The sequence below is a fragment of the Oryzias melastigma genome, linkage group LG19 (assembly GCF_002922805.2).
Source record: "Oryzias melastigma strain HK-1 linkage group LG19, ASM292280v2, whole genome shotgun sequence".
Classification (NCBI taxonomy): Eukaryota; Metazoa; Chordata; class Actinopteri; order Beloniformes; family Adrianichthyidae; genus Oryzias; species Oryzias melastigma.
This window is the reverse complement of record NC_050530.1, coordinates 5,703,357-5,730,659: the sequence shown is the minus strand read 5'-3', so window position 1 is coordinate 5,730,659 and position 27,303 is coordinate 5,703,357. Positions and strand designations below refer to the sequence as shown.

At 49.0% G+C, this 27,303-nt stretch overlaps 3 protein-coding genes and 1 long non-coding RNA gene across 4 annotated transcripts in view; 1 reads left to right on the top strand and 3 right to left on the bottom strand.

The window, feature by feature from the left end:
* Nucleotides 1-1,246: 1,246 nt before the first annotated feature.
* On the bottom strand, nucleotides 1,247-9,197 carry LOC118600173 (cardiac-enriched FHL2-interacting protein). Its single transcript, XM_036217127.1, has 2 exons — nucleotides 8,975-9,197; nucleotides 1,247-8,206 (listed from the first exon to the last, which is right to left on the bottom strand). The coding sequence occupies exon 2, from the start codon at nucleotides 8,137-8,139 to the stop codon at nucleotides 2,620-2,622; it is 5,520 nt and encodes a 1,839-aa protein (XP_036073020.1). The 5' UTR covers nucleotides 8,140-8,206; nucleotides 8,975-9,197; the 3' UTR covers nucleotides 1,247-2,619.
* Nucleotides 9,198-11,395: 2,198 nt separating this feature from the next.
* On the top strand, nucleotides 11,396-15,367 carry LOC112141373 (transmembrane protein 273). Its single transcript, XM_024264502.2, has 5 exons — nucleotides 11,396-11,676; nucleotides 14,026-14,070; nucleotides 14,947-15,054; nucleotides 15,127-15,152; nucleotides 15,225-15,367. Exons 1-5 carry the CDS (start codon nucleotides 11,616-11,618, stop codon nucleotides 15,294-15,296), a joined length of 312 nt encoding a protein of 103 aa, XP_024120270.1. The 5' UTR covers nucleotides 11,396-11,615; the 3' UTR covers nucleotides 15,297-15,367.
* Nucleotides 15,368-15,965: 598 nt separating this feature from the next.
* LOC118600175 lies at nucleotides 15,966-19,566 on the bottom strand. The gene is made up of 2 exons (XR_004949747.1): nucleotides 17,794-19,566; nucleotides 15,966-17,632 (listed from the first exon to the last, which is right to left on the bottom strand). It is a non-coding gene; the product is annotated as an uncharacterized LOC118600175 (long non-coding RNA).
* A 5,315-nt stretch (nucleotides 19,567-24,881) lies between these two features.
* Nucleotides 24,882-27,303, bottom strand: part of mrpl38 (mitochondrial ribosomal protein L38) — a 3,403-nt gene continuing 981 nt past the window's right edge. The window contains exons 2-9 of the mRNA XM_024264477.2: nucleotides 26,743-26,931; nucleotides 26,546-26,677; nucleotides 25,954-26,156; nucleotides 25,801-25,873; nucleotides 25,654-25,699; nucleotides 25,419-25,577; nucleotides 25,126-25,262; nucleotides 24,882-25,055 (exon numbers count right to left, since the gene is read on the bottom strand). Of these exons, the coding sequence (XP_024120245.1) occupies nucleotides 24,919-25,055; nucleotides 25,126-25,262; nucleotides 25,419-25,577; nucleotides 25,654-25,699; nucleotides 25,801-25,873; nucleotides 25,954-26,156; nucleotides 26,546-26,677; nucleotides 26,743-26,931 (1,076 nt within the window). The 3' untranslated portion in view covers nucleotides 24,882-24,918. The remainder of the gene's footprint in view (nucleotides 25,056-25,125; nucleotides 25,263-25,418; nucleotides 25,578-25,653; nucleotides 25,700-25,800; nucleotides 25,874-25,953; nucleotides 26,157-26,545; nucleotides 26,678-26,742; nucleotides 26,932-27,303) is intronic.

Sequence of the window (27,303 nt, the reverse complement as noted above, 5' to 3'; positions counted from 1 at the left end):
GTCACTGTTGACTTACTGCGGTCCAGATGAATACTGGATACTGGTTGGCTGCAGGGTGTCCAGTCAAAAGTGATCATGGATACCTCTAAACAAAGTTCTGGTCAAAGAGTCTGAATGTTCTATATTATTGTGCCGGTCTAAACACCAGTTGGAACCGAAACCTGGAACATAGATGATTTCTGTGAAACGAACTTCATCATCTGGAAAAACGAGGAGAAAGAGGAGAACTTTCCCTCTGAATGACTGAACATTCTCACTCCATACTTGTCATATATGAAGGTATGTTTTGGGCCCACTCCATGTCACTTCATGACGTTTTGGGTTTCTCCGTCTTGTTTTTGACGTGCTGGCTGTTCCCATTAAATGGGGAGTCCCCAACCCTCCAGGCAAGGTAATGGACGCAGAACTGGTACCACGTTTGGGTACCAGTATTGGGCAAGGGTACTAGTATCAGTTTAGGGCACTGATCTGGTCCCAGTACCAGACCATGTCGTGGAACTGGTATGGGGTTGGGATACTGGGACAGTATCAAGTACCAAGCGGCTCTCAGATGGGTACTGCTTCGCAGCCCGGAGGTTGGGGACCCCTGATTTTATGGAAGCTGCCCGCACATCAAAAAACGATGAGTTGGGGTCACCCAAAATGTCAAAAACCATACGTCCATATATAGCCCTTACTCTAACCGTAACCCTAACCCTGACGTAACCCTGACCATAACCATAACCCTTACTCTAACCGTACCTGTAACCCTTACCTTTACCAAAACCTATAATCCTTACCTTAACCCTAACCCTGACGTAACCCTTACCCTAACCGTACCTGTAACCCTTACCTTAACCCTTACCCTGAATGTAGCCGTAATCCCTACCCTAACCATAACCCTTACCCTATTATCCTGTTTTTCAGAAGAAGAGTGTGAACTTCGGTCGAGAACTTTTGGCTAATGATGCTCTGGCGCCATCTTGAGGCCATGTTGTTGTTGTTTGCCGCCAGGTCCTCTGAAATGATTTAGACGACCAAAAAAAAAACCAACAAACGATTACTATATTAATTTCTTTGATAAGTGACCCTGGTATGAGAGTGATCATGACCTCAGAGATGTTAATTATCAGAAATGAATAGAGTTTGAAGAAGCAACCATCTGATTGCTTCTTCAAACTCTATTCATTTCTGATAATAGACACTTCTGATAATAGATATCTTGTTGGGTTTTCCAAACTAAATCCATAGCTGACCCAGCAAAACGTGTTTTTTCTGTATTTTATTGGAATGGATCACAGACACAGACAAGCCCGCTTGCTTCTAGCTGGGAAAAGGCCAAACTAACCTGCAATACCAGTTCAGTCCACATTAGAAAACATTTGTTGGTTTAATACCAACATTTTTAAATGAACATTCTTTAAGCTGCTGTATCATGCAAAAAAATGACAAAAACGCCTCAGAATCGGAGAAGAAATTTTCCTGTTAAAAACTATTAGGACTCGGTCAACGGTCAAACGGCTCAAAGCGGTACACCAAATAACCGGATAATCCGAACCCTTTTGGCTAACGTTTACATTCATAAAAACAAAATGATGGTAAGCTGAAATAACAAAACATGACTGAAAGTCCATCGTTCAACGCACCAAAGATCAGATTTACAAAAAGGAAAACTTACATCTTCACACGTCATCTCTGTTACATTTGATCAAGTCTTTTCTACGTTCCAACAGGTCTTCACTTAAACTGAATAACCGTCCACACATTTTGACATTTCAAAGTATTTGAACTGGCATTTCATTCAAGGCTTCAGTAATCATCACCAGATCAAAACTCCGTTTGATCTGATCTGCAAAAATAAACCTGGTTTCATTCAAAAACTGCATAGCAAGTGGTAACATTTGGGTGTTTGGATCAGCTGTCTTTATGAGAACTGGACCGAGAGTGTGACACCACCCCTATAGAAAATGGTTTGTTCTGGCTTCAACCACATGAAGTAAACACAGTTGCCATTTCAAAGTGACACGGACGCCGCCATGTTGGAACCAGACGCCATCAGTAAGCGATGATCAGTCTGAGTCGGTCTGAGTTTCTATGACAACCACTCTGACCAATCAGGAGTGAGCTTTTTGGTAAGGCCACACCCCTACTACTCAGTTGAATCTGTCAGTTAATTGTTTTGGTGGGGGCCAGCAGGCTCCGCCTACTTTTAGTGAGACATCTGATTGGTCAGTTTATAACTTAAATAACTTGAACTACAGAAAAATATCAAGAAAACTTCAGATTTTCAAGAAGATGTAAAAAAGTATCCGATCAAAAATGGTTATTCTGACCAATAGAATGATTGGTTATTTCTCTATTGAAGTCTTGGGGGGTTCCTCAGGTACTTCCAGCCATTGGGGTGGGGCCTCTCAGTCCAGTTCAATATGATTCTACCTCCTGATTTCATGGCATGTTGGAGGAACAATCCCAAAGTCTCAAGAACTAGAACAAACCATCAGTTTGTGTTTGAGGTTAGTTTCCAGATCTGCTTTTTCCAAACCTCAAATGTGGAACAAACCGCTGGAGAGGAGTCGTTGGAAACCTGTCAGCCCTGATAAAGCATCACAAAAAGAACTTCTGGAATGCAACAATCGCCCGTCAGCTGGGACAGTCCAGCCCCTCCGTGCCCAGAAACTCCCCGACCATCACGCGCTCGTGTTGACCGTAAGCTGGTTCCAGATACGGACGTCCCTCCAGGCAGGGCGGCGGCCTCGACCTGTCCATGTGTCTCTGCTCGTGTGGTTCCACGTGGTGGATGGTGGCCTTCTGGGCCATGGGGGACAGAGGGACGGGCACAAAGCTGTGGTAAACCACCATGGGGGGTGTCAGGACCTCCATTGGGGAGGGCTGAGGGAAAGCGCCCTCTGGTGGCTGAACTGGAAGCTGCACGTAGCTTCCAGTCTCTGGATCAAAGAAGGTTTTGGTTTTGACTTGAACTGGCAGGTCCACAAAGAAGTACTGTCCGGAGTCTGGATCCTGGAGGATCTTCCGCTGGGATATGGGGAAGGACTGTGTGACGATGGTGTGCTCCACACTGGACTGACGGGAAAACTGACCAGAGTGGCTGGACTGGCGGGACAGCGATGCCGGGTGGTGTGCCTCTACGCCATAGGCATCGATGCTGTGGCTCCTCCTTAGCGGGTTCTCGCGTGCGGGCTTGTCTCGGGCCCTCCCTCTCTGCTGCAGCTCCTCCATGATAGACTTCTCGATGCGCTCGGATCTGGGATCGAGCCTGTCGCTGGCTGGAGCATCAGCACTCAGCCGGCGTTCCGCTCTGCCCCCCAAACACCGGTCAATGCTCTGTGACCGGTTGAAGGGCCGGTCGGACGCCGACCTCTCCGCCACATGGGCTTTGTAAACGGGGAGGCTGCTGATGACCCTGTCCCTGCTGCTGTCCCTCCTCTCAGGACTCGGAGGAGGATTCCCGCCGCTGCTGCGGCCTCGTCTGTCCGGTGCTGCTCCGGATCTCCGGTCTCTGCCTCGGCTCTCCGCTGAATCCCGGGTCTGTGCGAGGGACGTCTGGTTTGCTTGTGCTTGGCTGGGATGGGTGCTGGTGGGTTTGGATCGGTCCTCTTTCCCGCTGCGACTGTCTCCGGTTTTCTCTCCGTGTTTCTTCTCGTCATTCTTACTCGGTTTGACACCATTGTGATCAGACTTGTCCCGTCTGTGCCGCTCCGCTTTGCTCCTGCTTTGAGAGGACTTGGAGGACTTCTGGGCTTCCTCCTTCTTCATCCTCCTGTTCGTCAGCCTGATGGCTTTTAGAACCGCCTTCTCAGTTTTGGGCAGTACAGCCGGAGGTTTGGGGAGCCCTGATTGGCTGTCATTACCGCTGCAGGTAGAGCCCGACCGTTCGCTCGGAGCTTTGGCGTCGGCATGCTCAGCTGCAGCTCCGTTGCTCATCACCACCTCGTTGACGGTGTCGGCTGTGCTGGTGGTGGCGCTGTCCACTCCTTCAGAAGATGGAGTCAGCCTAGAAAACCCATCATCCTCCTGAGGAACGGCGAGGAACCCTTCAGGTGGGGGTTTGTTGGGGTTTTGGGTTTGGAGGCTTGAAGGTGGGAGGTTCCACGTCTGGTCTGAGGAAGTCTCTTCAGACATGACCACTTCTGGCTCTGCACTGTGGATAGCTTCTTTTTCCACTCGGAGCTCCGGGTTTTCAGTCACCACCGGAACTTCCTGTATTTTCTCGGGGCGCTTCGCCTTGGGAGTCCAGGGGGGCGTGGCCTTCTTCAGCCTGACGCTGTTGTCTTTGACTTTGAACAGAGCCGGGATTCCCAAAGTCGGAGAAAACGTTGGAGAAAACGTCTTAGAAGACGTGGAGTCGGGTTCTTCCTGACTGGACTTCTCTCTGATGTTCTGCTGGACGCCCGGTTCTTTTGGAGGTTTTAGGACCTCCTCCTTCACCTCCTGATCACTGAAACACTCCACCTCTGAAACGACCCCCCCTGCTTTCTCCGCCTCCTCCAGCTCTCCGGTCAAAGTCTCCAAAGAGTGGTAGATGTTGGACTCCGTCTCGGTGCTCCTGAGGAGCGTGCTCTCCACGGAGAAGTAGGAGGATTTGGAGGACAGGCTGGCCTGGTCGGGGGGGCTTTGGGGGAGGGGCACACCATTCACCTGCAGTACAGGTGAAACGAAGTTTCTGGGACTCTCGAGGAGACCTTTTTCCTGTTCTTCCTCTGCTGTTGGGTTTTCTGTCGGGTTTCTGGGTTCTGGTTCTGAAGGACTTGTTTGCTTCGCTGCAGATGGTTCCGGAGCTTCGGAGATGCAGAGGTTTCCATCCTTCACTGGGCTGGTCTTTACCTGTAAACTCATCTTCTTCACGTCTTTGGATCTGACGTTGGGGGACAAACACATTGACCCGTCAGGTCCGGTTGAGGAGGTCTCATTTGTGTGTGGACCGGATGGTTCTTCTGGACTCCTCTCCGGACCCGGAGGTCTCCCCTTCACCTGCTCGTCTGGTTTTCCAGCTTCTGTCTCTTTAGGACAGACGTCGCCCTTCTCTTTGGCCGAGCTCTCGTCTCTCTTGTGTCCCTTTTTGTTTCTGGGGGGAACACGAGGAGTCTCTAACTTTTTGGCGTTCTCTCCCCTCTCGATCACATGATCATTTGCTGTTTGCTGGTTGGCTGCAGCTTTCCGCTTTGAGTTCAGCTGCTCGGCGAATCTGTCTATTCCTGGAGGCGCCATCGTGCCGCCTGATCTCTGGGTCTCAGTGGCTTCGGTTTGGGAGAGGATCTGCTGGAGGTCGTCTTTGGGTTCCGGCGGTTTCCGGGAGGATCCGACCTCTTCCCGGACGCCGTCATCAGCTGTCTTACCCCGCTGCACAGAGGTTTTCTCCATAGAACTGTTTGGAAATCCTGACCTCACGTCCTGATCTTTGGGCTCAGTCCTCCTCCGCTCCCGCTCAGAAATGACCTCCTCCAGCGCCATCTTGGCTCTGTCGTAGTTGTCGTTCAGCCGAGTTCTGCTGGCGTTCCCGTCCGCCCTTGTGCCGGTCTCCTGCTTGCTCTGCTCCTTCTCTTTCTTTGCAAATATCTCCCTCTTGGAGGAGGTGTTGCCCCTCATGGACAGCATCTCCTTCTTGATGCTCTGAAGCTGCCTGCAGATCAAGTCGTTCTTGGCTTTGGCTTCTTCTTCTATGGTTTGAATCTGCCGCTCCCCCTCCAGCGGGCCGTCCCCCAGCCTCGCTCTCTCCAGCTCCTTCAGAGCCTGTAAATTGTTCTCTATGTGCCGTCCATCTGGTCGTTCTCCTGCTATGATCCTTTCATCCACCCTCACTCCGGCCTCCACATGCGGCTTTCCTTCTCCGTCCTCCTCTGCTCCATCGTCCACCTGCTCTGCACATCTCTGGTTCTTGATGTAGTTGTTCTGTCGGGCTGAGAAGGCGTGTTTGCCTTCTTTCCTTTCCTTTGGGACTGACTCGGTTTCCTTTGGGCTGCTGCTTTTGTCGGCTTCGTGTGTTGGATGTTTGTCGAGCGGCAGCTGGAGGTCTGATTTGGTGAAATTCCTCTTTGGAACTGGGGGTGGCTCTTTGCTGCTGTGGTTGTTCTTTCCAACCAAAGTTTCTTTCTTTTTGTTACTTTCTTCTGCTTCCGGATCTTCTTTCTTGCTTCTGGACGGTTCTTTGGAAACTCGGTCCTCCATTTCTTGCAGGACCTCTGAGTCTGAACCACCTGCGAACCAGGCTTTATTCTTAGCCACACTGATGGCTTCTCTTGCAGCTCTGATCACATCCATGGCGCTCACCGTTGGACCACCGCCCTCTTTCTTCTTCTGATCTTCAGAGCCTTTCTCTTCCTCATCTTTCAACGCCCGTTTTGTTTTCTCCGGGACCTTCGGGGGTCTTTTCTCGTCGGCTCTTTCAGGGGAAACTGCGGTTGGATGATCTTTAGCGGGGATCAGATCCCTCGGTGAAAGCGGTGTGGTTTTTGGCAGGTCTGCAGGTCTGTCTTGCGCGTCGTTTGGTGGGTTGGCATGCGGCACCGCGCTGCTGCTCAGACATTCTTTCAGGTCGTCGCTGCCTGGACTGGCTTTCCTGTACAGATTTAGGGAGGGGTAGCTCTGCTTTCTACTCGTGGGGCTCTTGTTTGCTTTCCGATGTCGCAACGGAGAGCCAATGTTCTCGTCCCATTTGCTCTGCAGTAGATTTGCGAGTAAATAGTCGTCCGGCAGCGGCCTGTTGTCGGCTGGTTTTGTGGGATCCGGGTTGGAATCCTCCAGAATGGGACTCCAAACAGCCTGAGTGGCCGGTGTGTTTAAGCCGGAGGGGTTCCCCTCAGAGCCCAGGTGGAAGAGCTTCTCTGAGGGCGGAGACTCTGGGCTCTCCTCCGGTAACTCCAGCGTTCTGAACTTGGGCGGGCTGTAGCGGCTCTTCACCCGTTTGCGGTTGTCCTTCAGGTTGAAGAGGATGCTGGAAGCCAGTGATTTGTAGGTTTCCCGCCTGACTGGAGGCTCGGGCGTCCCTTTGGCCTCAGACTGAGACCTTCCTGGAAGGTCCAAGGCGGAGGGTGAGAGGACAGCCTGCAGGACCTCTGACGTCTCTGTCGGCTGTCTGGAGGGGATGACGGGCGTCATCAGCTGGCAGATGCTGAAGGGAGTGGAGGCCAGAGAGCTGACCTCCTCGACGGCCTTCACCTCCTTTTTGAAGGACAGCAGACTCTCATCTGCTGCTTTTGGATCCGTGTCTTGGGCTGTAGGTGCTGCAGGGTTGGCAGGGACGGCGCTCTTTGCCCTGGACCTGTTCCGCCTCCAGGGGGCGGCAGAGCCCTCCCCTCCCTCTGAGGAGCACCTCTTCTCAGGCGGGGGTGCTGCAGGCTTGGGCAGGAGCTTTGGGGGAGGAGGGGGAGCGACGGGGCGGGTTCGGGCCTCCTCGGGCTCCTCTTCGGTGAGCTCCTTATAAAACGGCAGGTGGTACCATTTGGGGGGGATTTCTGCAGACAGAATGTTGGAGACGGCGTCCTCCCGGCTGAAGGGGAAGCGGTTAAAGTCCGTCCATGTTTGGAAAGGACTGAACTCACTGTGGAGGAAGAAGTTCTTGATGTTGAGTTTCCGCAGTTTGACTGCAGCTTTCCCGTTTTTGGTTTTGGAGGATTTCCCAGACGGCAGACTGACGTCTTTGTTAGAAGGATTCTGGTTCTGTTTGTAGGTGAGGCTGCTGTGATAGCTGGAGGAGAACTCCGACAGCTCCTTTTGGATGCTGCGAAGGGCAGATTTGTCCCAGGACTCCCCGTTGGAGTCGGCCGTGACGCCGTTCCTCATCAGCATCCCCTCGCAGCTCTCCTCGGCGGCGCTCAGGGCCCTGAGCAGCGACGACATGTTCTTCTTCTGCTGCTCTTTCCAGGGCTTGGCGTCGCTCTTGTCGTGTTTGTGTTTCTGTGGCTTCTTCCGGAACGGCTCGCCGGCCAGCGGTTTGTGACAGCTGAAGGGCGAGTATCCTGACAGAAAGTCGTCGCTGTAGACGGCGTCGTCTCCCACGCACAGGCTGCGGAAGGCCCGGTCGGTCAGGCTGCTGACCTCGCGGTCCGTCTCGTCCATGAAGAGGTCGCTGAAGCCGTTGGGGAAGCGGTGGTGCAGCATGCTTCCCACCCGGTGGTCCCGGTGTCGCTTTTCCACACAGCTCATGGCGTCAGTGACGGGGGGCGGGGGGCATGGCGGGTCTGGACTTCAGCTCCGACCAAAACCAGGGAGCCTGCAGGTGCAAACAGGCCAGAGCGTTACCCACTGAACTGTTATCTGCAGAGCATGCGGCGGCTGCAGCACTTCAGACATTCATGGCGCTATTTTAAGGCTGGTACAGTACTTCAGGCTGCAGCAGCAACACGGACTGTCAGGTCACAAAAACTCTCATCTATTTATAGAAACCTTATTGTCAACATGAAACGTTTCCATTCAGAGAAAAGTTTCTCATGCAGTAACGGCCCGAAAACCTCCCTCCGTCTGCAGCTCGGAGCAGGAAGTGAAGCGGCAGACCCCCCCAGCAGCTGCTGCTTCAGTGGGCGAGGCCTCAGAATAACTCATTACCTATTTTTAAGGCCTGAGCCGAGAGCACAGACACAAACCTCGGGGCTTCAACTTCCCACGCCAGCCTGGATCTGACCTGGAAGCACCGTCACGCCGGCCGGCAGTGAAGCTGGGGGGAACTCCTGCAGCACTGAGGGGGGGACTGTTTCTGAGCACTCTTTATGGCCATGTGAAGCTGAAGTGGCCGCACGCCGTGACTTTACTGTATCTGGAGATGCTGGATGTCTTGGCTTTCCAGGTTGCCAACATTCGTGCAGCTCTCATGACCAGAGATCAGTTCTCACGCGGTGCTTTCCCAGCATCTGTTTGAGTATTTATACCTCAGGAATGAGCGAGCTGCAGGACGCCGCACCACAGAACCACAGTTTCAGCCTAATAAAGACATCATGATTCCTCAAAACTTCCACCCGTCATCAGTCTGGGTTCTGAGGCTCACCTTGGTGACGGGTCCGTCATGCTCGGTCCAGAATCCTCTGAGGTTCCAACAGCATCACTAGAACTCTGAGGCTCCCGAAGGTCCCTGATAGTTTTCCTATTGAGGTGTGGAGGAAACAACCGGAACCCGGACTCAAAGCCTGCTGGAGTCCATGTCCAGGAGTTCTGGTGCGGCCGGGTTCCTGAGCCACAGCTCAGAAAATACCAAAATAGACTCACAAGTCAGTGTGTCCAAACTGAGCGTCAGCCGAGCGTCCAGCCTGCTCACACTGGAGCAGCCGGGGGTGTCGAGTGGCCGACTCGCTGATTGGGTATTTTTGTAGCGCTGAGCGCTCATAGGCTCTGCTGCGGACCCTCGGCACCGTCTGGCACCTCCAGAAACATGACAGGGTCAAGAGGAGCGGGGAATCGACCAGCGGGCCGGACGCCGGGCGGCGCTGCTTCACACGCGGTTGGGGGGCGTCTGCTGACCCTCAGAAGGGGGGTAGACCAGTTCTTGTGGCCTGAAGGTCTGTTTACGAGGCTGAAGACACGAGAATGCCGGGTCCGGTTCAGGACCAGAGCAGCTGCTGCGGCGGCGAGTTTGAAAACAAAGACAGCTGACCTAAACATCCCATAATAGAAGATCAGTCATGATCCTGAACGATCCTGAGGATCAAAACAAACTTCTGAACAACACGTTTCCCAATCACTCGTCACGTTTGATGGACCAAAGGAATGAGATTTCACAGGAAGTCGGTTCTGATCCAGAACGTCTGTTTGTGTCTGTCAGCTGATCAGATGGTCCTCACTGTGGGGGGGGTCATTGGGGTGGGGTTGGGGGGTGACTTCTAGTGTTAACACAACATCCAGGTGAGGGCTGCCGATCATCAATCAATCCATCTTTACCAGGGTATCCAAACTTCTTCTCTTCACGGCCACATAGATGTTTTCTTCTCTGATGGGGGCGGGGTCGGATCGTGGGCTACCAGAAATAGTGAAACAATCACAGCCTAAACGTAAACATTTACGGTTTTACAGAAAGCCACATATAGACAAATTTAAAATAATTTATTACTTCAAAGAAAAATGATACTAAAACATTTTAAAAACTAGATATATAGCATTACATGTGATAGATTATTAGCTGAAGATGCTTAAAATAATAACTAAAACCACCAAAGCTAATACCGGAAAATGCTGAAGTAGATAGCTGAAAACGGTGAAGTTGATAGTTAGCTAAAATATTAGCGAAGTTCCAAATTAGCCCAAAAGATTAAAAAATCTCTAATTTAGCCAAAACAGCTAACATTTAGCTGAAATATTAGCTAGACTGTAAATTAGTCCAAAAACGTCTAAAAGATTCTTAATTAGCCAAAAACAGCTAGCATGTAGCTGAAACATTAGCTAAACTCCAAATTAGTTAAAAAACTGAAAAAGCCTAAGTTAGTCAAGACTGCTAGCATGTAGCTGAAATATTAGCTTTACCCCTGTAATTAGCCTTAATTGAAAAAAAGCCTAATTTAGCCAGAACAGTTTGGGGACCGAATGGGGAGGAGGGCTTGGCCCGACCCGCGGGCCGTAGTTTGGGGACCTCTGCTCTATACGTACAAACACTCAGATTTAACCCTTTATGACGAGAACTTCCAGACAACAGACGAAGCAAAAGTTAAATAAACCAGTTGGAAAATAAGAAACTTTGTTAACTCTGGTTTGTTTGTTTGTTTGTTTGTTTGTTTTCTGCTGAATAACTGAAAATAATTAGATGCATCAGTGAATAAACGTTTCAGGCTTTCACACATGAAAAGGTTCCCTCCATCCTCTTAACCTGCTGCACCCCTTTTAGGGTCCCGGGGTGGCTGGAGCCTATCCCGGGGGGGGGTCTCCCTGAACAGGTCACTTGTTTGTCACAGTGACACTCAATTCTGAGAAGATCTAGCTTGGAGCTGATCTTCTCGTCTGCGGTGTTTGGGGGTCAGTTCCTCCAGATGGTTCTCCGTCTGAGGAGCTGATCTCTGCACAGGAGGAGCAGCCGCTTCACGCTGGACTTTCTAAAGTCCCTTTGTGTTGGAAAGACGTCTGGGATGCTGTCAGAAGATCAGCGGCGTCCTTCTCATGGAAAGTCTCTTCCTGACTGCTGGATCCTGAACTCTGAGTCCAGAGAGGCTTCAGGATCAGGATCTGCTGTCCACGAGGAGCTGGAGGTCGGCGTGATAAAGACTGCTGCAGGAAATCGACGTCTGAACAGATTAAGATTAAAGAACGGAGAGTCTGAGAAGATGTGAAAAGAGGACGGAGACCAGAAGGTGGAGGTGGTGTTCAGAAGGGGTGAAGCTTTTTAGTGTCTTATTTATGAACTATCAGCTGATTGTGGTGCAGCTGAGATCACCGCCAATAAAATAAGTTTCTCTTTGTTTCAGTTCTTTGAGGTCTGATCAAAACCAGAAGTCAAGAGAAGAGACTTCCTGTTCCGCTCAGAGAACCAGGTCAACCTCCAGGTATGAATCTGCTGTTTGCAGCAGAAACATCAGCCTCGGCGCTGAGCGGCTGTGAGGAGGCGGAGATAAGCCGCGTCTCCAGGGCAACCAGCAGCTGCGCCCCCACCCACAGACGCAGGAAACGTCTGACAGACGGCTCGACGCAGGTCAGAGCGCCGCGCAGACATGGACGCTCTTCACACGCGTGGTCGCCCGCTGGCGTTCCTCTGGGCCGTCCTGCTGACGGGTGAGTGAACTTCAGTTCTTCTGGTTCTGCAGATAGGAGCGGGTCCACCACCAGGAACCAGAACACACGATCCAGAACACGCGATCCAGAACCAGAACACACGATCTAGAACCAGAACAGCGATGGATCAGAGTTTGACTTCAAATCAGTGACTGAAAGGTTCCAACTTTTTACTCAGATTACTTTATGAGTATTTCGGGTTTTGGTGTTCTGGTCAGAGTCCATCAGAGGGAGGAGTTTGTACCGGGAACACTTCAGGTCAGAGTGACGCCAAAACTAGGAGACGGGCAAAAACCAGTGAAGATGCAGGTCAGAAGAACCAGACTACAGGTTCTGGTTCTGATAAAAACGACCTGAAAACCAGATCAGAGGAAGACGCATGAACGGCGTTTCTGTCCTTTGGTTCTACCGTCCAGGACTCTTCACTCTGTGAACGACCAGCTGGTCTCAGGACCTTCAGGACATCCTGATCAGGGTTTAAAGGCCTGGAGACTTCTGTGGTTCGGATGATCCTGGGAATTGGGATGATCCTGAATGATCCCTTCATTCTGAGCTGGCAGGATTATGATGACAGAATGAACCAAAGCCATATTTTTGTGTTTTCAGGTGAACTCCTTTACAGTTCTGTTTACCTCACATTACCCATGAGCCTCAGCGAGCTGCTCTGCTCGCCGTGCATACCTCTCTTGATACGGTGCGTTATGTCAGAGGTCACACCGGGGTCACTGAAACCCGATCTGACCCGTTCTCAGGCTGCAGGAGCAGCTGGTTCTGGATCTGTTCTGGTTCTGAAGGGTTTGAAATGAAAGGAGGAGGAGTCACACGTGTCACATGTAAGCGGTCTTCATGACCTCCTGCTGAGCGTGCTCGCCGTCCGACCGCCCCGAAGCTCCTCTCTCTCTCCTCTGCTCTTATTTTGGCTCCTGAAGGAGCAGCGAGTCGGGTCATAAATTGTTCTGCTTTCTGTGCGTGCAGCGCCGTCACTCTGAGCTGGGTCCAGAACAGGACCGCCCCTTTTCTGGGCTTGAACAACGCTCAGCGCTCACACACTCTTTAGTCAGAAAGGTTTATTTGAGGTTGGAGTTAGTTCCTCCAGAACGATTCTGTAGATCCAGACCATTGACTGTATATATGGAAACAGCACTCAGTGGCCCCGCCCCCCTGGCATTCCGAACAGGAAGTACCTGAGAACCCCATAGACTTCAATAGAGAGATAAACAGTCATTCTAATGGTCAGAATAAACATTTTTTAACATCTTGATAATCTGAACTTTGTTTTAATTATTTTTATGTAGTTCAAGTCATGAACTGACCAATCAGATGCCTCAATAAAAGTAGGCGGAGTCTGCTGCCCCATGTCCGATATCCAAAACGTTTGACTGAGTTTCACTTTCAAGTGGAAGAGGTGTGGCCTTCCAACAAGCTCACTGATTGGTGAGAGTGGTTGCCATAGAAACACAGACCGACTTGGACCAACCGCTGTTTACTGACGTCTGGCTCCAACATGGCGGCTTTGTATCGCAAATAAATGACAGAAGTGGGAGGTCCATTCGCATGGATGAAACAGACTCGTCGCATCAGACTGATGAGGACCTCGAAGCACGAGTCAAAGTCTTGGCCCGGGGGCCGGATCCGGCCCTCCGGGTGATTCTATCCGGTCCTCCAGATCATTTAATTTATTGTTAATGACCCGATGTTATTTTGAGCTCATTTCTAACTTGTATAATTTTGACAAAATACACTTTTATGGAGAGTAAAATATTAAAAGTTATTTAAGGTTTAAGTTGATTTATTCTGGAATAATATTCCTGCCTTTTTATTATTCAGAATTATGTCAAAAAGTTACGGTTTTAAAGTTTTAAAAGTGTAGTTTTAGTGTTCAGTAAATGTTTATCCTGTTCACCTCAGGTGTGTTTTAGATTTTGACTCCCTGAACGATTGAGTTTGTCACCCCTGCTTTAAAGGGTCACCAAACATTGACCTTTGAGGCTGACTCCGCCCACAGCCAAAATATGAAATTCCTTCAGAGGGCGGGGCTGAGAACAGGACTGTTTTCATTACGGGAGCCGCAGATGATGTGGAGCTTTAAGATTTGACCAATAAAAAAAATCTATTGTAATTCCTCATTTGAACTTACAGACGTCAACAACCAAAAAGTTGATTTTGGTTTGGTTTCCCTTTAACAAACACCAGAGCAGATCCAGAAAAAAGATCCTTCAGCGTCGGCCTTTGCTCTGCAGAACGGCTTCTCAGGTCTGCTGTTTTCTGATGGAGGAACAGGAAATGTGGGCCACAGCTTCCTGTCTGTGCAGCTCGCCCCTTCACACTGACAGAAACCATGTCTTTCAGAGAGCGCGGTGACGGCGGAGGGAGCAGATCCTGGACAGGGATTCGGTGAGTGACCGCTGGGAATATTCCGGGTCATCAGAGATGCAGACGTCGGCCTCTCTAAACTGAACGAACGCAGATCTGCTCTAATGATTCAGACTGTAGTCTCTGGAGCTCAGGATCTGACCTGATGGAAACCAGGCAGACGGTTGACGCAATGTTTCTGGAAACTGGAACTCAGTTTGGAGATGTTCTCAGGGAGCGTGGAGGAAACCTGTGCTGAAAAAGATGAAGCAAACTAAATCCTTTAAAAACAAGTAAAATGTAAAATAAATAAAAAATAAATGGGTTGGTTTGTTCTCTGAATAAATGCTTCAAAAAGAGGAAAAAAAAGTAATTTTATATCCTGGAAAACTCATTAATCCTGAAGTTTTCATTCATTGGTGGAGATGTTTACTCCTCAGTGAAATCTTCTCAGACGTCTTTAGTTTTAGACGTTACGTCATCAAGCTCATAAAGTTCTGGTCCTGAACTCTGATCTGATCTCGTGACTTCTTGGCCCGCTCTGGGTTCTTCAGGAACGTTCTGCTCTCGATGAATCCCAGATGTTGGGTTTGGATTTCCATCTGAGCAGCTGATGGAGGCGTGACGGCGTGCGGCCGCCGCTGCTCAGTAAACATGTTGGGAAATCAGACATCCAGCTGGTCAGCTGCCATGGGGGCGTGTCCGCCATGGCGGCGTGTCCGCCATGGGGGCGTGTCCGCCATGGGGGCGTGTCTGCCATGGCGGCGTGTCTGCCATGGGGGCGTGTCTGCCATGGCGGCGTGTCTGCCATGGCGGCGTGTCTGCCATGGGGGCGTGTCTGCCATGGCGGCGTGTCTGCCATGGCGTCGTGTCTCGTCTCCGTCACTCAGACCCTCAAGCTGCTGCTTCTCCCTCCAGATCTAAAGTACATTCTGATCGGGGGCGGGATCGGCCTGTTCTTGGCCGCCGTGTTCCTCGCCACAAAGATCTGCATGATCCAGCGGCACATCCTGGACATGTGCTCAGGTGAGAGGATGACCTTTTCCAAACGTGACCTCCACACGCTAACCTGACATCTCCGTCGATGCTCTCTTGCAGGATGCGGCCTTCAGAAGTCTTCTGAGGTGAGAGGTTCTGTTCATGTTCTGGACCGACCCGCTTCAGCTCACAATCCTCTAATAACTATGTGACCGCAGCTCCACATGGGGGTGTTGAGCCACGCCAGCCAGTCGGAGCATCCAATGGAAATGGCGTCCAACGTTACCTGAAGTTAAAGGTCGCAGACATCACCTGATTCCTGAATGTGAAGAACTTTACACGTTAAATAAATATATGTTACAGAAATGAGGCGGTTTGTTTATGGACTCTCAGGTCAAAGGTCATCCACCATTTCTCATGTTTTGAACTGACGGTGTTCGTTTAACCTTTACCTTGGTAATACTAATACGGACACTCAAACATTTTCACGCTAAAATAAATCCACTGGCTTGAGGGAACGATCAAAACCAAGAAATGAACCAACTGGATTCACGGTTCCACGATTGAATGTCTTTGATCTGTTTCCCATCCACAGAAACATCCACTGTAACTTGGATTTTTAACGATCCCCCAAAAGGCCCCAGTTTTCCTTCGCCAGGTCCAGGATTCCTCCATCGTCAAGAAGGACCTCCAACAGTTCCGGTTTGGAGCAGGTCTCCTTCAGCCAATGATGGAGATCCTGGTCTCAGTCATGCTTGGTGAACACATACAAAGACGTAATCACCTTTTAACCACAATATTACATCACTGTTTTGTAACTTCCATGTTTGTGGTGTTTCTAACAGCTTCTTCTAGCACTCTTGATAATGGAGGACATAGATAAAATAATTGACCAGATTATTTCTGTGTTCATATGTTAGATCAGAATCAGATAATATGACACAACAACTACCAACGTCTTCCACTGAATTGAACTTTATTCCCAGAGGGATAAATTAATCTGTCATGGTACCAGAAAAAGTCCAAAAAAAACAGTTGCATGTAGCATATTAACATAAAAACACGTATATATAAGTATAAACACACATAGATCTACAAATTTGCAAACAACATATTCCTATAACATAAATATGAATATAAATAATATACACACCTATCTACATGCCTTTATATACATATGCGATATTTAAACATTTAAACCGCGGTGTTGTACAGTCTGATGGCTGTGCAGAGGAGTGGTCTACGGTAGCGCTCATTTCTACACTGGGGTGTCTCAGTCTGCAGCTGAAGGAGCTTTTCAGCCCCACCAGAGTCTGATGCAGAGGGTGAGAGCCGTTGTCCATGATGGATCTGACTTTGGACAACATCCTCCTCACACCCACCTCCTCCACAGAGTCCAGCGAGCAGCCCAGGACAGAGCTGGCCCTCCTCACCCGCCTGTTGATTTTCTTCTTATCCCGGTCAGAGCTGCTCGCTTCCCAGCAGACAACAGCCTAGAAAAGAGCCGAGGCCACCGCCGAATCATAGAACGTCCTCAGCAGATGTCTGCAGACCCCAAAGGACCGCAGTCTTCTCAGGAGGTGGAGGCGACTTTGACCTTTCTTGTAAAGGTCATTGATGTTGTGGGACCAGCCCAGTTTGTTGTTCAGATGAACACCCAGGTACTTGAAACTGTCAACAGTGACTATTTCATCTCCCTGGATGTTCACCAGGTGTGGGTCACCGTCCTTCTACGGCAGTCAATCACCATTTCCTTGGTGTTGCTGGTGTTCAGACACAGGTGGTTGTTCTCACACCAGCTCACAAAGTCCTCGATGACCGACCTATACTCTGCATCATCTCCCTCAGACACACAGCCCACAACAGCTGAATCATCTGAGTATGACAGCTGTTGGTGTTGTAGGTGAAGTCCGAGGAGTAGAGTGTGAAGAAGAACGGTGACAGTACTGTTTCCTGAGGGGCTCCAGTACTGCAGACCACCACCTCAGAGACACAGTTGTGCAGACACACATACTATGGCCGGTTGGTCAGGTACTCCATGGACCATCCCACCAGTCGCTTATCCACTACCACTCACTCCAGCTTCACTCATAGAAGTCCAGGCTGGATGGTGTTGAAGGCGCTGGAGAAGTCAAAAAACATCATTCTCCCAGCGCTCCCAGCAGTCTCCAGATGAGTCAAGACCCGGTCCAGCAGGTAGATGATGGCGTCTCCCCCCCCCGATCCTTGGCCTGTAGGCGAACTGCAGCGGGTCAATTGTGGTGTTCACCACAGAGCGGAGATGTTTAAGGATGAGTCTCTCCATGGAGGTGGGAGGTCAGGGCGACTGCCCTGTAGTGGTTGGGCTCCTTTGGGTTTGATGTCTTCGGAACCGGAACCACACAGGAGGTCTTCCACAGGAGAGGGACCTTCCCCAGACTCAGGTTGAAGATGTACTGCAGTACATCACAGAGCTGACCTCACAGCTCCTGAGCAGACTGGGGCTGATGCCGTCTGGTCCTGCAGCTTTCCTGGTCTTCAGTCTCGAGTTCCCTCCTCACCTGGTCTGATGTAAAGGAGAGGGGGGGGACAAAGGGGGGCTGGTGATGTGGTCAGTTGGAGTGGGGCAGAGACTGGGAAAAGGGAGCTGTGAAGATGACCAGGGCAAGGTGGAGGTAGATGGTGGACAGAAGACATGTGAAGAGGTGGGAGGAGAGATAGAAGCAGAGGGAGAGGGGTTAGTGTTAAAAAACAGGTTTAACTCACTGGCCCACCGCTGGTCTCCATCAGGTCTCACTCTGGTATTACCCTGTCCAAAGCCTGACATGTTCTTCAGTCCTCCCCAATCCTCCCGTGTGTTGTTCTCTTCCAGCCGCTCCTCCAGCTCCTCCCTGTAGCTGTCCTTGGCCTGTCTGATCTTACGCTGGAGTTCATGTTGAACTTTCCTCTGCTCCTCTCTGTCCCCTGAAGAGAAAGCCCTCTTCTTCTGGTTCAGCAGGGCTTTAAGCTCAGGGGTCACCCAGGGCTTGTTGTTGCTGAAGCACCGAACCACAGGCAATCCACATATGAATTAGAGAGGGGAGAGTGGCAGATAAGGAGGCGTGGTTAAAGTCCCCGGTGATGAGCAGGAGGGTCTGCATCCGGGTCACCGCGCCTGGAGCAGCTCACACGCAGCTGCAGCATCAGCAGTGGGAGGGATGTACACGTTAAACGATATAACGAGTGTAAACTCCCTCGGGAGATGGTACGGCCGCATGACCACAGCGAGTAGCTCGATGTTTGCAGACCAGAGCTGTTCTTTAGTGCAGATGTGCACCGGGTTGCACCACCTGTGATTGACGTACACCGCGACCCCCCCCCCCCACCTTTCTTCTTTCCACTCTCCGCCTCACTGCTGTCCACTCGTAGAAGTTTGAACCCCTCCAACGAGACCACGGAGTCTGGAGTCAGTCCATTCAGGTCTCCGTGAAGCACATGATGCTGAGCTCCCTGAACTCCCGCTGATTGGTCAGAAAGCTCCTCGATCTTATAAAGAGAACGGACGTTACCCGTGATGACAGCTGGCACATGGGGCTCATATGTCCGCCTCCTCTCCTGGAGCTTCTGTCCAGCTCTGCAGCCTCTTCTCTTCCTCCGGATCTCTTTGGGGATGTCCAGTTTCTCGGTGTTGGGCAGGGCTATCAGCTGATCACGGGTATACAACAAACGCGCCGTTGATAAGTCCGTTAGAAACAAAAACATGAACAAGAAAAAAAATGTCTCGATAAAAAGTAGAGAAAAAGAAAGTAGAATAATAGAGGTGTCAAAAAGTAATCCCACCGTGAACAGGGTTGGAAAAACCAAGAAAAAAAAACAATCTAAAAGGCGGAGATGCCAAAACACGCAGCTGTTCGAACGGCGCCAGTGGTCGATAAAGCCTAAGATCCTATCCACTTATTATTAGTGTTAGTTCAGGGTTGTAATCTGAGCTAACAAGAGAGAGTTAATAAAGGGATGATCTCTACAAAGGGCAACAGTCTCACCATTTCATTGAGCTCCTGCTGAGCTGCAGAACAAACACAAAAAATGTTCCTTGTTTTTTGACTAAAGGAGGCTACTCATCCTTAAAAGACTATAGGAATACTTTTATCATAGACCAAAATGTAACTGGAGTGAGACTTTAAAGCCACAAACAGGAAGCAGGAAAAACAAGACAGAAAAAAGTAAAGAAAAGAAACGAGTAAATTCAGAAAAAAGTGTTCATGATTTATCAATAACTAAATATTGAATATTTCTGACCATAAAAAGGGATTTTAACAAGTTCCAGCACAACGATGCTGATTGACTTTTTAACAGAGCTCAGACTACAGGAATCAGAAGACAATAGTTTATGATGGAACACGATTGAACCATCAGTGCACGTCCCTTTGGATTTAGAGCAGTTATTGATGCATTTGAATGAACTGAACATCTTTTATGAACCTGCATGGAACTAAAACATCCATAGAGGACATCGGTGTTCTGGTTTAAAACAGGAATTAAGATGGAAAACCACTGAGGTACAAATCACAGCTAATATTTCTGACTTCAAAAACACTTTCCACGATCATAGCATGAATGTTTACCTCCAACTTAGTGTCGTTTCATCGATCTTCATATGACTGAAAGTCCCAATGTCTCCAACCAGACGCCTCCCTCCACAGGGACGTGTTCATTGTGAATCCATCCTACTTGAAGATAAGAAACCTCAAACATTTTAAAACAATTCGTCCAAGTAAACCACTGATTTCAAACCAAAATCCTCCTGAAATGTTTGAAGGATTACCGGCATCACTTGAACGTTCTTTAGTGGGACATGTTCTTATCCACGTTGATCTTGTTCAGACTGGAAACAGAACAACCACAGTCAGCTTTTCACAGACACGATGACAACCTTCTCGCATGTTGACAGCCTCTTGGACCAGACCTGGACTGACATTAGTGTCAGAGGACTGGAAGAACTGTCTTGGAACACGTATGGTGGATTTTTGCCAAAGAGACCGTATCCTCTCACGATGTCAGAGATAAAACCTTTCGACTGAACTCCTCAGATAAAGTTATTCTATCAAAGAATTTCCATCACTGATCACCGCCGCCTTGTTTTATTTTTTCAATGCTCCAGATGTTGCGGTGGCCTTCATGAGGTTCCAGAACATACCTTTAGGCTCTTCTTGGATTCTAACAATTTGGATGTGCACATTTCACAGCCTGTAATACAGAAAGACAGAAATAAGTGATACTGCAGATAAATGCAACTCTGGGATGAGAATGAAACGGGAATCTGATGTCTGCTCAAAGGGTCCGTTTATTCTAGAATAAAAAGATCTACCACCAAAAGAAGAAGCCGCCCCACATCTCTGGTCATCCTAGTCTTATATACATACGTGACAAAAAGCAGAGCACACAAACCGCTCCTACTTGAACAAAAACATGATTTCCTGGCCGAACCATTGGGACTATACGTGGTCAAAACATGTTTCCTTCATCTTTTTGGACGAGGCAGTGGTCACATCACCCTAAACTTTATCCTCAAATGTTCCAGTCTGGTATCAGAGTTTTGGACAGAGCAAGTTTATTTTCAGCTCACCAATTCCTGGAAGAACTGGTCAAATCATTATGCATGCAGTTCATTCTCGGGGTGGAAACTCAAATGATTGAACAAGATTCAGAGTATCAGCTTTTCCTTCAGACTTCTGTACATTAGAGCAGTAAAACAGACGAGGAGCTATCGAATCCTTTACTTCATATAGTTATTTTAACTCATTAACATGCATTTCACCGTTTTACAGGTATCATGAAACCATTTATTAAATCTACTTTTGTTTGATTAGTATTTGCAAACAAAACCTGATTTGAAGACAGATCCCAAGATAAAGAGGGCCTAGACCAGATCCATGAGGAACCCCAGAACTTAAGTTTATTTTTTTATGTTTTGAGTCACTGAAGCCCCAAACATCTCATCTATCCATGGAGATGGAACCCAAAACATCCCATTTCTGCCCCTTGAATCATTCTCTTCAGCCTCTAGGCAGCAATGCTCCTCAGTTCAGAACCAAGCCAAGAATCTCAGAACAACATTTGATTGATGCTCAGGTTTATTCTTCAGGCTCAGACAGCTGGCGGCTCCAGTTTCACCTGCAGAGAACGAGCATCAGTTTCAGGAAAGTCTCCTCCGTCAGGGTGAGGACCTTTACCTCAGTACATCTTCTCTTTGGTCATCTGAAAGCCTTGCTGGGTTTCCAGAAGAGGAATGTGGTCAAAGGTGTCCTGGGTGTATTTGGCGTCAGAGCGGAAGTCCCGGGCTCGCTGGTACCCGCTGCTGGACTTGATGACGTGGGACGACGGGAAGACGGGCCGCTCCTCCACCATGCCCAGAGGGACGTGGTCGGAGGTCCAGGCGTAGCGTGGGAAGCCGCGCTCCGGCTCATGACTCATGGTGTCGGCAATCATGTCATAGATGTCGGGCCCCTGCTCAGAGAGGCCTTTACCTGATCCAGAGGGAGCTCCGCCCCCAAAGACGGGCCCTCCTCCAGAACGGCCGTAGAGGAAACCTCCAGTTCGACCTGAAACACAAAGTTTCCTCAGAGGTCGGAGCATCTGCAGCAGGAAGCAGAAGACAGACTCACTTTTCCTGACAGGATAGGAGTCTGCAGCCAGGAGGAGCAGGAACGCCATCCAGGAGAACCTGTCCACATAGAACCATGAACACAAGAACAGACACACCAGACTCAACAACTACACAACTTACTGCAGAACGCAACCGGTACTCATGATTAGAACCTTCACTCTGGTCTCTCTGACTCTATCAACACTTTCCAACCTCAGCTGTCTGCCAGGAGCACAAACACCTGAACTTTTATCTGCAGCTCATCAGCAGATCTGATCAGACTCATTGCCCTCACCTGCTCCAGACCTCAGCGTCTCCATGACGACCTCCACAAGTCTGGAGATCTGATCCTCGGTCAGGGAGACAGAGGTTGGTGGGATTTAACCTGACATGTCAGGAAAGTCTTCTGCAGAATTTCTGATCCGGATTTCCCTGAAAGCTGATTCTGTTCTGGACGTTCCCTTCAGGTGTTCGCTGTGAATCTTCTTCTGCTCAGAGTCCTTCTCTCTGTTTGAAGCGGTTCTCTGGTCCCTCAAAAAGAAACGGATCAAACTCAGACTCACTACAAACCTTCACAGCACCTCCTGCAGGAGGAGGATGGAGGTCCCGCGTCAGTCGGGTTCCTCCTGCAGAGTCCTGGGAGCTGAAGGGTTCTGCTGGGTCGGCGACACGGAGAGTTTATCAGGAATGCATGAGTTCTGTTCAGTATACGACCAGAACATCTTGAATATGGTGAAGCTGTTCAGGTTCAGTTTGAGGTTCTGTTATGGAAGCAAAGTTCTGATCCTGCTGAGGCTCATGGAGGCACCAGGGGCCCGTTCCAAGAAGCAGGTTCAACAAATTTAGAGTTCAAACCTGAACTTAGAGTCACTGGACTCTAAATTCCCAAACTCAGGGTTTTCGGTTCCAGAACAGCTGAAAATGTTTGATTCAATCAACTTGAAGTTGTCAGAACCAGAACCAGCTGTGAGCGTCGCGACCATTAAAAGCTCTGATCAATGGAGCAAAGACAGCACGATTCACCATGGCAACGGGAGCAAACAGCTGAGTTTAGTACGTCCGGCGAGGGAAATTGATAAGTTCCTGCAAACATATGCGACTATAGGAGAACATTTTCATCAAGAAAAGCAACACAGCTGCAGCGGTAGAACAGAGAGAAAATATCTGCAGTTATTTGAATCATTTCTAATAATGAATAAATAATGTCAGGAAGGTTATTTTGTCTCTTGTTGAGTAAGGAGTGGTTTTTGATCTGTTACTAATTTAACCAGTAATCTCCGTAATCGCATGAATGACCAGTTTTGATCAATCCTCTACCGACGTAAATAACATTTCCTCTGGATTAATCAGCCTCCTCTCTACATGATCCTCTATGAATGAACATGTCATTTTGGTTTCTGAGTGGTGAAAACGTGACGTCTCTAACGTGAATGTTCTCTAAATGTTCATGAGGAACTCATATTTGAACATCTTTCACTTTAAAAAGGGGCGGAGACCTCAGAGAACTCTAAGTTTCCTGAAGAAAACCTGCTACCGACCAGGTTTCGTTCACAGACTCAGTTACCATAGTGATTGATTCTGAGTTCAGCTTAACCCGCTTCTTGGAACGGGCTTGGTTTCGCCCACTTTCCCGGGTTTGAGTTATCCCTCTTTCTGGAACCGAAAACTCAGAGTTTTGCCGAATTTGGAGTTCACGAACTCAGAGTTCCAACAAAACCTGCTTCTTGGAACGGGCCCCAGATCTACAACCTTCAACACCCAACGAGCCATTGGGCTGGATCTCTGACCACCGACCCAGAAGAACCACGAAGTTCTTCAACCTCTAAAAACAGGACGGATTTGTTATGTTCATAAACGTGAATGAACTGTTTTTTGTCATGATAAGAAGATAAAATAGCCTTTTTAGAAGTTCTGAAGAATTTTTCAAAATAAGACACTTAATTCATAATAAAGGATCATCTCAACGTAATGTCAGCAATGCTTTAAAAATGTTATTTTACCTTTTGTGGAGCATCTCAAAGATAAATATGTAAATCTAACTCATCAAAAGAAACCAGAGCTAATAGGTCTGGAACCTTTAGCTCTACAGTTTGGTCGTTTCTTACAGATCAGAATCGAGCTGAAAGTCCTACGTTATTGTTTGGAAAAATTCACAATATTTATGTTTTTGTAAACATTAAAAATCAGTTTTAAAATGTAGATTTGAAATATTGCAACATTAAATGTTGAATTCTATGACTGTCTTTATTTACTTTTGACAGCAGCTTACATGAGTTCCTTTCAAAATAAAATACACCAATTAAAATCCTGCTGCTTCAGCAGAGTAATTTCAAAATAAAATCCAAGACAGTCAAACGTGACGTATTTTTTTAATTTAAAGACTATTGAAGTAGAGTCCAATTATTTAACAGAAAACCCCTCAAAACATCACAGATAAATGGAGCTTTTATTCTCTTTTTTTAAGATGTGAGGCACAAAACACATTTTTATTTTTAATTTAGAATTAAAAACAATTCTAAATTATTTTCAATTCCACTTGTTTAAATAACAGTTGTGGAGACTTTTATTTGATTATCATTTCAAAGATAAAAACATTTCTACAGAATTTCAGTTACAACATTCTGCTAAAAAGAAATGGAAATAACTCTTGGATTATTTATTTGAATCGTTACCAATAAAGGGAAATAAGAACCAGGCTCCAGAACCCTGAGTTACATGAATGGTTTGGATTTTTCAAACTGAAAAATGTTTGTCAAAAAAATAGAAAATGTGAAGCTAAACTCTGGCTGAGCTTCCTGTCCTCAAATTATATTATTTTAGAAATGGTTTATTTCAATCAATCAAAATAATCATTTAATCCAATCCTTTACCAGAAGTTTCCCTCCATGAAGACACGTCAAACACAGGATAACTGGACGTTTAGAGAGATTGTCTGAAAGGAGGAAGCAAACTTATATAATCGACGCACCATTTCCTCTACATTTATTATCACTGGATATAATTCAGATCTTTCCAACGTAGATTCAGGTTATTAGAAGCTAACTTAGCTTGCAGCTCTTCTAAAGCCTTTCCCGGGTCTGTAACTCCAGATGAGTCTCGGTTTTTCTCTCTATATCACAGAATTACTACGTTTTCTGCAGTAATTCTGTGATATTTCCAGTTTCAAATCACCTGCTGGGAGTTGGAAGTGAATTCAGAAACTCCCCCTAGTGGTCACCAGCTGAACTGATGCTGTCAGCGTTCTGCTCTGGAGTCAGTGAACACATGCAGGATCCTTTAAATCCTTTATTGTGGAGTGGATCCTGTCATCAGTAGATCCCGTAGGTGTGCTCCTGCCCGTCCCGGTATCGGTCCAGGTATCGCAGTGGCTGTCCGTGGGGGTACTTGACCTGTGGCGGGTGGTAAACCGGCGGTCTGACGAACTCGAACACCGGCTCCCTCATACCTGCAGGCCGAAGAAGAGCGTCATGGTTCCTGTTCCCACACAGACTGGGAGTGGCGGCGGCGGGACTCACGGAGGACGGCGTGGAAGGTGTCCGTCACCGACTCGTCCCACTGGCTCTGGAAGAACGCCAGGCCGGCGGGCGTCATGTGGTCCTGGTGCTTCCGGTAGAAGTCCAGCGTCTTGAAGGTGCGCTCCTGCAGGGAGAGACTGAAGAGAGAGGTGGATGAGGCTCCGCCCCCTTCCTGACAGTAACCATGACGATGATCTGCCCTTTTTTCTGCTTTTAACTTTAGAGGAAGTGGATGAAACAGCTCATTCCATGACTCTCGTATTTAAGACGCCGTTTCCACGGCGACGGCTCACCACGGCGACGGCCTGGCGTCCTCCTGGAAGTCCACGCGTCCGTCCTGCTTGAAGAGGACGAAGACGAAGCGCTGGAAGCCGGTTCCTCGGGCCGGAAACGGGGGCAGATAGTGACACAACTCCTCCCCCTCCTGCACCGCGGCGCCGGGGACGTTCCCCCTGCAGAGACCGCCACACGCCTCAGAGAGGGCGCCGCGCTGAGGGCACGCCCCCTCGCTGAGGGACGGGTACTTACAGCAGCCAGTGGACGTACTCCGCCTCGCTGTCCTGGAGATGCTCGTCTGAAACGAGAGAACCGCAGCTTTAGACACAGCAGAACCGGGCCAGAACCGAGCCTGGTCCAGAGGAACCTCCAGACAGGCGACGGACAGGTGAGGCTCACCTGGAGACGTGAGGAGCAGAGTCCAGAGGGAGCCCTCCTCTGCAGCGAAGCTGACCTCGGGGGGGGACGCCGCCTGCAGGGGAGCGAGGAGGCGGTCCTTCAGTGGAGTCCACGCCCAGAAACCAACGGCCCGCTTCGGCGCCGCAGACTCACCTGGGTCGGTGTCAGACGGTTCCCGTGATGAACCTGAGCGGCGCCGTCCTGGCCGTAGCGGATGCGAAGCGTGACCTGCGGCAGGAAGTAGGCGTTGGGGAAGAGATCCCTGAAGACGCCGTAGTGGTCGGCGAGCCTCCGGACGTGGAACGGGGCGGCGGTCTGCTCCCAGGTCTCCTGGACCCGATCCAGATCGACTTTCACTGGAGACGTAAACAGAGACGAAGAACCGCAGGAAAGGTTCTGAAGAAGGAACATCTCAAATAACAAAATCCTGAAAAGACTAAAAGTCATTTCTGTTCAGTAAAGAAGAAAAATCCAAACTGAAGATTCAACAAATAAAATTCATTTTTCTGAATTTATTCTTGTGAAATTTGTAAACATTTAGTCATTAAATCTTTGCTTTGTTCTGATTGGTTAGAAAAAGCTAAAAAACAAACTTTAAAGCTAAACTGAAGTGAAAGCCGAGAAACCTTCAAACACGAATGTTTACACAACTGAAGGGTCATAAATAAAATTCATTCTCATGTTTTAGATTTTCTCATTTCCTGAACATCAAAGCTAAACTCAGGTGAGTTCCAGCAGATCTTACGCGTCCTCAGGCGCGCCGCCCTCTCCAGCTCCACGCTGCTCCTGTTGTTCCTCATCACCTGTCTCCTCTCCTTCTCCTCCTTCCTCCTGTGGGAGGCGCGGCACGGCAGTCCGATGTCCACGCGCTCCGCACCTGCAGACACCACAAAGCGGCATGAGGGGCGTGTCCGTGGGTGGAGCCGGCGGCATCGTCCTCACCGTGTTCGGGGTCGGCGCCCTCCAGGTGGCTCCTGTAGGTCTTCCACCAGGCCGGTTTGCTCCTGGCCTCCTCGGCCGCTCGGAGGTACCGCGTGTAGCTGCGGTACTTCTCCAGGGACTCCAGGCTGGAGACGTCGATCTCCTCGTTTGGCATGGGACCCAGGGGGGGGACGCGCTTGCACAGGTGAGCTGGGAGGGGCAGAAGAAAACACTGGTGTCATCTGAAGTTCTGAAGGTGGATCACGTGGTTCCACTCAAGTCTCAAATTCAGAGCTGCAGTCTGAAACCATGAGGAACACCTGATGCAATACTGAGAAAACACCCGAGGAACACGTGAGAAAACACCTGAAGAAACCCTAAAGGACACCTGAGGAACTTCACAAAAACCACGAGAAACACCAGAGGAACACCTGAAGAAACCCTGAAGGAACACCTGAAGAAATACTGAGAAAACACCAGAGGAACACGTGAGAAAACACCTGAAGAAACCCTGAAGAACACCTGAGAAAACACCTGATGAAATACTGTGTAACACCTGAGGAACATCACAAAAACCACGAG